The following is a 12752-nucleotide window of genomic DNA, read 5'->3' as shown; positions in this document are numbered from 1 at the left end:
GAGTCCGTATATTAAAAGTGGAATAAAAATAGTTTCATAAATCGTGAACAATCTAAAATGGTAAAATAATTTTTTAAATGGTGGATAATGGTAGTACATCGTATAATGAGATAAAATAAATAACAATACTAATTTTATATTTAGTCCCATTCATTTCTTTTACTTAAAAGTCTTTATTCTATTTTGAATTAGTATTTCTATATATATGGAAATAATTATACATTCCAACTATTTTGATACTATAATCATTCCATTTTATATTATTCTTATTCTTATTCCTCTCCAAAAAAAATAAAAAAATTTCATTTTTTATGCATAAAAATCAGAAGATGTGAAATATTCGCATATTTAATGGATAATATTTATATTTGGCCTCGTAAACTGTAATGTGATAAATGTATTTCACGTCAATTTTAATTTGGCCAAATTGTTTATCGGAGAAAATTTCAAAATTCATACATTTAGATTTAAATTAAAAATTATGGTAAAAAAAAAATTGTTAAAAGTTTATATATATTTTTAGACTAATAACCCAATATGGCAATATATTATAAATGTATTTATCTTGTATAATAAAAGATCAGCATAGCATGATTGGAACAACACTCCTTTCAAGCCATGCATGGAAACCAATATTTTTAAGGACATGTTTCCTTGTCAAGATATGTAATGATTACATAATTTTGAATTGTGATATTTGTTCTATTTTAATAAAAGAGAATTATAAATTTTAAAATAAGGAAAACTGTGCTACAATGTTCTAGGATTCTGATTCTCAACTCTTCTCAGATACTATTACTCTTTGATTATTGTCTCAATTTTGGGATTTTACATATTTAAATATTCAATATTATTATATTATAGTATAATATAAATAAGTAATTAAAAAAAATCTTGAAGTAATCTTTAATTTAATTTTTTTGAATTTTTTTCTTCCTATTTTTCTATTATTTTTTTCTTTTTGAACATTGTAATAGTATATTTAAGTTTGTACTAAAGTCTAAAAGTACCATAATTTTGAGATAATGTGCTAAACCGCCCTAAAAATGAATCATATAGATATTTATTTAATTTAAATACTATTTTGATAAAACTTGTATGTTTAAACCGTATAAAGTATAATCATATAAACATATTTAGGAGTTAGGACGGTTTAAAGTTTAAACCGTGTATAGTATTTATAGGAGCCCAAAGTATAATCAATGAAATTATAAGTTTTACCCATAAAAAAATGAAATACTAGTAATAAGTGTGAAGTTTCTGGAAATGCCCTTTAATTATAATCATACAGAGATTAGTAGCTTAATTCCTTGATTTGCCCTTGTAAATTTCATTTGTATTCCTACTCTACCGCTCTCTGTTCTTCATAATCTCCATTCTGCCACACCGCTTGGTTCGTCAGTACTAATTTTGATTTTCCTTCTCGTCACGTGATCGCCTGAGTGATCGAATTAGGGTTCCCAAATTGTAATCGGTGATTTGAATTATAGTAACGCGGAAGAAGATGGGGAGTCCGGAGAAGGGTCAGAGCTCGGGAGGGTTCTTCGCGGCCATGACGTCGGGGCTATCGGCCTTCAGCAACGCCATGCATAGATCCGTCAGCGGGTATATACGTATACAATTTTAACTCATCATCTTAATTCTTTCGCGATGCTACTTGTTTCGTCTTCTGGATTGTGAATTTTTTATTTGATTTTGCCTCTGTGTGAGTGATTGGAACTGTGGCGTGTCAACTTTGATGTCATTTTGATGCTATGGCCGTGATTCTATGCTGCTAGAATATCTGATGATGCGGCTTTGAGTTTATTGATTCATCGATTTATGGACTGAGGATCAAGGAGTGTTCAATTTATCCTATTTAGACTGGAGATAGATGCTTTAAATACATGTAGATCAAATACCCCCAAAAGAAACTGCTCGTAAATAAAGTTTGTGATGTAAATGAAAAACTTTTTGGCGCATATGCATGTTTTTAGAGATGAATGCCAGCCTTACTTCATCTTTTTTTATGGTTGTCTTCTTATTCTCTCATTAATGCAATATCTATTAATGGTTATCGATTGGAAATCAGATTTAGCAGTAAGTTATATAAGACGACTACTTATACTATTAACACATGAGACCGTAATTTCTTTCAAGCTTGGTGGTTTACATTTGCATGTTTATTCTCCCTTTTCTTTTCATAATGAGAAGTATGATGAAAAGCAATGATATGATACTCAATATGTGAACGCCGAGCTAGGACATGCTTTTATCTTGATGTTAAAAATATAATGAAATTTCCATAGAAGCTCATGTTTCTGTTACCCATCCAAAATTCATTTGCAAATTTGAAATTTGATTGATACTGTAAAAAGGCCCAATCTGTCGGCATTAGGCTCGATTTTTACTCAATAAATTACGTAACCCTTGACATATTTCTTTTGTTTGATTTTGGAACCGTTTTATTTACGTCTCAGTCTTGCAGAACTTTTTTTGAATTTCTAGATCTTCTGACCATCAAATTGTATATTCAAGTTTTTTTTTGTTTCCCTCTTCTTGCTACTTCTGTTTGTGCTTCAACCCAATTTTAGAGACTACTACATATGCATGCAGATAGGATTATTCTATCCGATAGAAATCTTGAGTCCTATATGTTTTCTTGGAACTTGGGGATATGTATGTACAAAAAAATTATTAAAGCAATCATGTTATCCAAATCAAGGCGGCTTTGGTAATTATCGTTCTCTGTTTATTATTTACCCTTAATGGGATCTGGAAGTTATGATCTGATTTCTGAGTATATAATTTCTATACCACCTTTAGAGTGCGTGCCCAGGATGGTATGCAAGTTATAAATCCTGAAGGAGGAAAAGAAGATGCAGAAGAGGAAGCTCAGAGAGGAAGATGGAAGGATGAGGTTGGTTATCTTATAATTACCTGTGTTTCTTAAAAAGGAATTTGATTCTATTCTCACCAAGTGATGTTTGTGTGTGTCCAATTATTCGATGGGATTAAACTAGAGGATTTCTTTTGACACAAAAAGACTTACACACAGTCTTGATTAGGTTAACTTTATGATGGTTATGTTTGTTGTGTGCGAATTAAAGCCATGATGCATAGAAAGAGGATTAAAATGCAAAAATGATTTGTATGAAGCTCTATGAAAATTTTCTGTTGGACCATAGACATTTCTGATGCAGACATATGTATCCACAACAACTGATTTCAGCATGTGGAACATATTTGAGAAAACTGGCATCTTGGTTTGTTGTGCTGCACAAGGTCCTCAGAGCCCAGTGTGCTCAAGCTGAGCCTCATTAATACTTTCTTTTATTTTGTAATAAATTTCTACGAATTCTCACATGTTAAGTGCATGCACTGTATGGGTACTGATACATCTATTCTTTCCTCAAAGGAGCGAGATAGTTACTGGAAACTGATGCAAAACTATATTGGTTCTGATATTACATCAATGGTGACTCTTCCTGTCCTCATATTTGAGCCAATGACAATGCTTCAGAAAATGGCAGAGGTTTGTCTGTTTTCCTGTATGCTCTTGCTACAACTAATATAACATACTGTTATCACCTGATGACCAGAACTGTTGCTTTCATTGCAATTTTTATGGCAGTTAATGGAGTATTCTTACCTTTTAGATCAAGCAGATAAATGTGATGATCCCTACATGCGGATGGTGTATGCATGTGAGAATCTCTTTCCAGTGATGTCTGAATATTGTATTACTAAAGTTTACTGTGATAAATTTAATCATTCATATACGCATTAAATGCCAGCTTCTTGGGCTTTATCTGTTTATTATGCCTACCAACGTACTTGGAAGCCTTTCAATCCAATTCTTGGCGAGACTTATGAAATGGCTAACCATGATGGGATTACTTTTCTATCAGAGCAGGTGAGTTGGTCCTCTATCATTCTTTCGTTTAACAATCGTGTTCACCATCATGTAATTCATTTCTTCTTCACAAGTCCTGATTAATTTCTTGAAACTCTTCCACTGTTTTAGTCGTGGGTATTGATATTGTTGCATACCAGGGTTGTCCATGAAAGGATCTGTGTGAACTGCCAGTTTTTTCCTAGAGATACTGTTATGTTGGTGTCAGTTATAAGTTCTCTTTTTTTCGAACTTGTAGGTCTGCCATCACCCCCCAATGAGTGCTGGCCATGCTGAAAATGAGCATTTCACATATGATGTGACATCGAAGCTGAGAACTAAATTTTTAGGCAACTCACTTGATGTCTACCCTGTTGGAAGGTAAAACCACTTATTTTATTGCTTGTTTTTAATAAAAGTATGATGCTTGCCTGTTGATGATGTAAAAATACGACACATATATTTGATGCAGAACACGTGTGACTCTAAAAAGAGATGGTGTTGTTCTGGATCTGGTTCCTCCTCCTACCAAAGTCAACAACTTGATTTTTGGACGAACCTGGGTGGACTCATCAGGAGAAATGATTATGACGAATTTGACAACAGGGGACAAAGTTGTTCTATGTTTTCAACCTTGTGGTTGGTTTGGGTATGCAACATATAATTTTCACTTGCCTTTCACCCCTCGACCCGCAATCACTTTATTTTGTCATTCTTTCTTAACTATTTTATGGTCAGATGCTTTCCATTCAAATGAGTAGTCCTCAATCATCTCATTTTTTGCCACTGATTTTTTCTGGAAGAACTTGATTATGTATGTATTTTTCATTAAATGATTGTCTGGTCTTAACATTTTAGGAAGAAATTATAAGGAAAAGGCAATTTAATAGGATCCCACAATGTGCTAATTTCTCTGACTTTGCAATAAAATTCTTAATTGTAGAAGCTTAGTGGTAATTAATTCCAATGATGAATTAAAGCTAAGCACGATCTCTCCACATAGTAAGACTCTGAGAAGACACTCACTGACAGCTCCAGAAAATATCCTTTGTATACAAGAAAGCACTTCTCTTTTTGTTATTGATGCAACAGCAAATGGATCTACATATAAAAAATATTCTGATGTAAAGTTCCTGAAAATTATGCAGTGAATCTTTTTAACGAAACAGATTATTGTGTGTGATTGTCTATCAATCATAAAGCACCTTTTTTTACAAGTCTGTTTGCCAATGTATCTGATGTGTATATGACCATTTTGGGTGCAGAGCTAATAGATATGAGGTAGATGGATATGTCTATAATGCTGATGAGGAACCTAAGATACTTATGACTGGAAAATGGAGTGAATCCATGAGTTATCAACCATGTGATCTGGAAGGGGAGCCTCTTCCTGGCACTGAACTCAAGGAGGTGAATATCTGATATTCCTTCTTTTTGAATCTGCTAAGATAAAGCAATCTGTAATTTATCTTTGCAATTGATGACCAACTTTTGAGATGTTAAAGCTCCTAATTAAGTGACAGAATTTGATGTGGCATTTTGCTTGTTTTATTTTTTCTCGTAAAATGTACTCCATTATTTATCTTCTAGAAATTCATATGGTAATTCTTGGTGACACATATTCTGATGCCAAACATTGATTAGATAACCTAGTTATCTGCTGTTTGATGCATATATATAAATATGTTTATAAGTGTATTTGTATTGCTCTGGTTTGATTATAAGCTTTTGCTCTCAAGTTTAGGCAGTATGCAAGTGTTTTATATATGCCCTGGCCTGAAAATCTTATGCATTCTAATTGATTTATATGTTTTTCCTCCTACATGTTAGATATAACAATCACGCTGTTGATATTGTCTTGCTTTTTAAATGTTCTGGACTGAGTGATTGGAATGTATATAGGTGTGGCATGTTGCAGATGTTCCACCAGATGACAAATTTCAGTTCACCCACTTTGCACACAAAATAAACAGCTTCAATACTGCACCCAAGAAATTGTTGGCATCAGATTCACGTTTACGCCCTGATAGGTTGGCTCTTGAGAAAGGTGACCTCTCCAAGGCTGGTGCTGCAAAGAGCAGGTCTATATCTATTTCTTAACCCTCTCTCTGGACCTGGTAGCTAGTTTATCACTATATGTGCATTGCAAGTTGACCGTCATTGTGATTATTTGAAACAAAGTAACCAAGTGCATTCCTTTAGTCTATTTTCTATTTCCTATAATCTGAATTTTAATTGCATTCATCCATGGTCTACTGCTACCAGTTTATTTAGTTGAGTGGTTGGAATGTAAAAATTGGGTCCTATGGAGTTTGGTTGACAGATTTAATATTTAATCTAATGTGGATGCGTGATATATGAAATTATTCATTTCGGTCGCACTTGAAATTACCAAAATTTAGATGCAGCCTAAACGCGTTTTCTGAAAATATGATTTCTTTCTTTCTATACTGTGAAATGCTTTACTTATAGAAAATCTGCATAAGTTTGCATGATTATATTTTCAATACGATTGTTGAGGGAAGTTTTGTGTATCCAGTGGTGTGCTGCTACTGCAACATGTGATTGTCTTTTCAATGTTGGTTGCAATAAAAGTACTAGAAAGCACAATGAATATAAAATTCTCTCCAGTGTGCCTAACTTGCAGTGCATTGCACTTGTTCAGCTTGGAGGAGAGACAGAGAGCTGAAAAGAGAAACCGAGAAGCAAAGGGTGATGATTTCGTCCCAAAATGGTTTGATCGAACGGAGGAAACTGTTGCTACACCGTGGGGTGACTTGGAAGTATACCATTACAACGGCAAGTACACAGAGCATCGGAACACTGTTGACTCATCAGATGCCATTGGTAGCGAAGATGTCCAGTCAATAGAATTTAATCCGTGGCAATATACTGATTTATCGGAATGAGGATTGTGTTGCATTTGGTTTATACTTTTGCTGGACAGGGTTTTGTGTGCGATATAGAATTAATCAGCGGTTGTTTATGTGTTTATGTTATATGTACGTTGTAAGCCGTACCACTCCATATTTATAGTAGTGACATTGATGACTATGGCTATTCTATTGTAGATTTTAAGCAGTACAAATCCACCAGTTTAACCGTAAGTAAATCTTGTAGTAGTAATTTCTTTGACCATATTCATATTGAATCAGGATGTGAGCTGCAATGATATGAGGGTTATAATCAATATCGAACTAATTCTAGTGCCGAACTATCATATCCGTCATTGTCAGTTTGTTTTAGGTCATTTTATAAAATCCGGATTTGAAAAATACGGATGTCATTGTTAGATCATGCTTGCTACCATGACCTAAGAATAAACTAAGAATGACCTTTGTATTGTCTAAAATAACCTCTGAAGTGTGATTATGTGTTTTGCAATAAGATTGAGTTTTGCATAATCACAACTCAACTAATATAAAGGCTTATATCACAGCTCAAATAATATAAAGAGAGAGTTCTGAAACTTTTAAAAAATACCATTGAACTAGGGGAGTGATCAATTGTTAACTCATCATTTAATTGCTAACTACAACTAATTTAAGGCTATAGGATTTTAGAAAACGTGTGGTCTACAATTTGCTACGAGTAATTTTCGTTTTTATTAATTAAATCGAAAAAGATAAAAAAAAAAACTCCAAATTAGGGTTTTGGATGAAAATGTCAATATAGTGTTCCGAAAATATTAACACAATACTTTGAGAATGTCAATACAATGCTTAAAGAATGTTAACTTATTGCTTATATTGACATTCTACATGTATTATATTGACATATTTTATATAGTATGTTGACATTTATGTTTGTACGAAAAAATTAAAAATTTTTAATTTTTTTTTCAAATTTTGATGTCGGAACATATGCATGTAGAATATCGTTGGAATCCTTATGAAATTATCTTTAATTTGATATATGTTATAGGAATTTAAAGTTTTGGGATTTCTTTTAAAATTTAGTTATAACTAAATATGTAGTTAATTGACATTAATATCCCTATTGATATTTTCTGGAATTAATCCTATGGCCTTATTGACGTTTTTCGTTGATCGTATTGACATTTAGGGATTAATGATCTAAACCCTTAATTTAAATATCTAATGGCTATTATTTAGTTGTAGTTAGCAAATAAGTTATGAGTTAGTAATATAACACCTCCATTGAACTATTTCTTAGAGGGAAACATCATAAATTCTTAAAAGAATTTGGTTATTATATTTAAAGCATATTGTATAAATTTATTTTAAAGACAAAACATAGATTTATCAAAAGTAGAGTTAGACATAGATTTATTAAAAATAGTGTAACATATAACCATTTATTAGTTAGAAAAAAAGTTGTTGTGATTGTGAAGAAATATTACCAAAACTTTTGGGCTATAATTGTCTAATGCATATAATAAAGAGATAATGATTTCCCAAATAAATTTTAAATCTCTAGATATATCATATAAAAAGAGCATGAACTTAATTTAGAATAGAAACAAAATCAATTCGAACATAAACGATAAAATCAGAATACTTGAACTGAAGAAAATCAATAGGCAGACAGCGAGGCAATGCAGAAGGAGATCTGGCAAGGCAGGCGAGCGACAATGCGACCAACCGACAAGGTATGGCTATGGAGCAACGAGGAAGGCTGACAATAAGGCAGTGAGCAAACGAGGAGTGATGGAGGTGCGGCGAGTAAGACAATCTTTTTAACTTTGAAATGGCAGCAATACTTAATCTACAATATTTATTACTCCCTCCGTCCGCCATTAGGAGTGCGGGTCACTTTTGCGCAATCGTTTTGTAAAAATGATAATAAATAATTAAAGTGGAGAAATGGTAAAGTAATAGAGAGAATAATGTTGTGAAGAGTCTTCTTAACATTATTCTCTCTCTAACTTTATCATTCCTCCACTTTAACTATTTATTATCATTTTCACAAAATGAGTGCGCAAAAGTGACCGGGACTCCTAATGGCGGACGGAGAGACTATTTTTTAAAATAAAAGGATTAATAATGGTTCCCTATTTGTTTTCGTGATGACTTGAAATCCTAACCTATTTGATTGATATCAACTGAGTTGCGCTTCATCGCCTTCTTATTTTGGTGTGTTCATTGTATGGAATGTGTTCAAATAAACAATAAACCTGATTTTTGTAATTAAAAATTGAAAATAATTTATAATAGAAATATCCATGAATAAATAGAATATATAACAAAAAATAAGAGAATTCTAGAAGAGAAAAATAAAATAGGATGAGAGGTTTAGAACAAACATAGGGAGTCTGTATATATGTCAATTGTAAATATTTTGTAGAGGGTAAGTTTTGTAAACTTAATTTTTTAGTTTTCCAATTCTAAGTAAAGTGATATATAAAATTAAGTTTTGTAAAATTCATTGAACCATAAATGCACGGGAATAGATACTTGTTTGGTGTTAATTTTAATAACCATTTATAATTCTGTCTTCGAGTCTCATTTTCGTTAACTAGAGTTCTTGTTTGGTAGCTCTATTTATACTTACATAATTATGGTTATTTTAAGAAATATTCTATATTAATAAGCATACGTCCTTCCTCCTTATTCCCGATGTTACTCCCTTACTCCTTGTTCCCGACGTCACTCCCCTCTTTATTTCCTCCTTATTCCTGATGTCACTCCCTAACTCCTTGTTACCGCAAAGATTCAACAGAATAATATGGAGTAATCTTGTAAAAAAATGGGTATAAAGAATTAAACAAAAGAGTACATATATAGAATTGAGGAAAATAAAATCAAGGAAAAAAAGAAAGAACAAAGATGTGCTCTGCCTGAGAAGAAAATAGTGTACATGAGAATAATGCACGCACAAATGCATTGTGCAGCACTGCCTTGTGCAACACTTCATTAATTTAAATTAACACAGTCGCTTTTCTCTATACTTTACTAGTACTCATAAAATTTCAAAAATTTACAAAATTTGTATCCAAACTAAGCAATTTTATTAGTGGTTATTTTCCATATGGGACTAGACGAATAGGTTTTTAAATTAATTTTTCTTTTATTTTAATTTTCTTACGCTTTTACCTTCTATTATTTTTATTTCTTTTTATTTATTTTCTTTATATTTACTTAGTAAATTATAATTAGGATTAGTTTCCTTATGTTTCGTCTCATTTCCTAAATTATTAGGTGATATTTTTATGCAAATATTTATTAGTAATGTTAGCTGCATGGTTGATAAGGTTTGATGTCAATAATACATCTAATCCATATAGTCTTTAAATTTTTACTTAAGTCAACGAATTTATTATTAGTAATATTTTAAAACACAACTATTGACTATAAATCCTTCCGAAGATTCACACTACTAAATACTCCATCCGTTCACAAAAAATAGAGACAAGATTATGACATCGTCATAGATTTTAATAATATGGTAAAGTAAGAGAAAGATAGGAAAAAATAAGATAAGGGGAACTAAAAGGTAGTGGATTGAATGTTTGTGGATTGTGGGGTCCATATTTAGAATAATGTTTAGGATTAATATTGGTTAAAAAATTTTCTTTTTGGACTTAGTCAATTTTTCATGGACGAAAGGAGTACATTGACACCAGTGAGTAAACTCAATAAATTCTTTAATACAATCCAAAAAGAACATTTAATGCTTGAATTGCAATCAACACGCGGTATTATATAAAGGAGGAATACAGTGAATTTAATAGAGTTTAATTGGATAACTTGAGTTTGATTTACAAACATAGCGTTTAAATACTAAAGACTTCGAGTTATTTGGGTCAGCAGCGGAACGGTACTGAAACATTTCATAATAACAAAAGAAAATGTGGAATATGGAATACAATATGAATAAAATAAAAATATTCTATACTAATGTTACTATTTTATGTTTCGATTGCTTATTTTAATTATTAATATTCCTATTACATAAACCCATTTAGGATCCAAGTGATCTCAGGTGGCACTCAAATATGGAATACAATATGAATAAAATAAAAATTTATATACTAATGTAACTATTTTAAGTTTCGATTGCTTGTTTTAATTATTAATATTCCTATTACATAAAATATAGAGTACTCCATATCGCCGAAGATATCAATGTTTCTCTAAAAACATTAAAAGAAGACCTAAAATAAGCGAACTCTACTTCAAATAAACAACCATAATCTTAAAAACATAAAAATATTAGTACTAATTTTTTTTACTTATTGATATTCATTCTACTTTTCATAATAACTATACACTACTAAGAGCACTCCCAATGGTCTCCCTTATTTCTCCCTTATTTCTCCCTAACTCCTGCCACATCAGCGCCACATCATCACCAAAATTTATCCCCAATTTTTAGCCAACTTTTAGCCAACTACTCCAATGGTTTCTCCCTTATTTCTCCCTTATTTCTCCCTAACTCAACATTTCATTTTTACATCATCATTTTTAATATTGTTTAATTTTCCCTACAAATGTGTTTAATAAATAGATTTATAATGAACAATTCATCGTTGTATTAATCATTGGAAAATATAATACAACGAGAAAAAAAAAACTACAAATAAAAAACATAAAAAACCAATAATTTAAAAAAACAAAGATTTAAAAAAAACTACAAATAAAAACTATAAAAAACAAAGATTTAAAAAAATAAAGATTTAAAAAAACAAAGATTTAAAAAAAACTACAAATAAAAAAAACTACAAAAACTACAAATAAAAACAAAGATTTAAAAAAAAAATTAATTAAAAAAAAAATTTATCGCCGATTTATCGCCGAATCGCGCCCACAGTGGTCGGCGATGATTCGGCGATAAATCGGCGATAATAAGGGAGTTGGCGATAATAAGGGAGTTTTATCGCCGAATTATCGCCGAATTCACTCCAACGCTCGGCGATAATCCGGCGATAATCGGCGATTTTTCGCCGGATTTAACGCCGACCCATTGGGAGTGCTCTAAGGACAAATTGTATGTAAAGTCATGAACTTTCACAATAGTTTGTTTTTTCCCGTAAACTTTGAATGTTGCATGAAAAATCATGAATTTTAAAGGAATATATAAATTTTCCATCTGACCCGACCCAATAGATTTCCGACATAATTACTTATCATACGTGGCGCCGGAGGCGCGACTTGGCAAAACTCCACTAATTCTGATTGTTTCTTTTTTATCTTTGCAATCTCTGACCCTCGACTTATCACAAACATACAAGTAGAACAAATGAAAACATACAAATCAAATTCAATATGCAAATTGACATAAGCATACAAATCAAACTCCACAAATCGAATTCAGCATAAAAATAGCATTTATTCCACAATTCAAATTGAACCCTACATTTATCATTTGTCAAGTCACGTTTCCGGCGCGTCACGTAGGATAAGTGGGTGTCAGAAATATCGGATCGGATCGGATAAAAAATTTACAAAGTTCGATAAAGTTCATGACTTTTCACGCAACATTTAAAATTTACGAAAAAAACCACACTATGGTGAAAGTTCATGACTTTATGTACAATTTGTCCTTAAATACTTATAATTATAAGAAAACAAATCTTTGCTCGCAAGACGTAAGCTTTAAACAACCGTGAAGCCTGCGAACAAAAAATCATGAACAATAACTTGAGATTAAGTAATTTTAGTTAGGAAGAGAAAATTCAATCTTATATTAAATAATATGGCAATAGTGAGATGCAACACAAGAAATGAGCATCATAATTCACATAATCTTTAGAGTTAGATCTGGAAGATTGCAGGCGAATCTTTAATTCTTTGCCAACTAAACCCAACCAAGAGTTACATGCATTTATAACCCAAATAGCTTGTGGAATTAGATCTACATACACGTGCCTTCAAAATACCTAATTTATATTTTCATTATAGTCATCGATCTCTAT

At 31.7% G+C, this 12752-nt stretch overlaps 1 protein-coding gene across 1 annotated transcript; it reads left to right on the top strand.

The window, feature by feature from the left end:
• The first annotated feature begins 1326 nt into the window (after nt 1-1326).
• ORP3C (OSBP(oxysterol binding protein)-related protein 3C) lies at nt 1327-6928 on the top strand. The gene is made up of 10 exons (XM_089059565.1): nt 1327-1605; nt 2806-2899; nt 3398-3514; nt 3614-3686; nt 3777-3895; nt 4134-4255; nt 4347-4523; nt 5140-5284; nt 5777-5955; nt 6540-6928. The coding sequence occupies exons 1-10, from the start codon at nt 1505-1507 to the stop codon at nt 6781-6783; spliced, it is 1371 nt and encodes a 456-aa protein (XP_088915691.1). The 5' UTR covers nt 1327-1504; the 3' UTR covers nt 6784-6928.
• Nucleotides 6929-12752: the final 5824 nt, after the last annotated feature.

Source organism: Salvia hispanica, chromosome 5 (assembly GCF_029641045.1).
Source record: "Salvia hispanica isolate PSC_SH4W2 chromosome 5, Shi_PSC_v1, whole genome shotgun sequence".
NCBI classification, from domain to species: Eukaryota; Viridiplantae; Streptophyta; class Magnoliopsida; order Lamiales; family Lamiaceae; genus Salvia; species Salvia hispanica.
The sequence above is the reverse complement of the archived record's forward strand: the minus strand, read 5'-3'. Positions and strand labels throughout refer to the sequence as shown.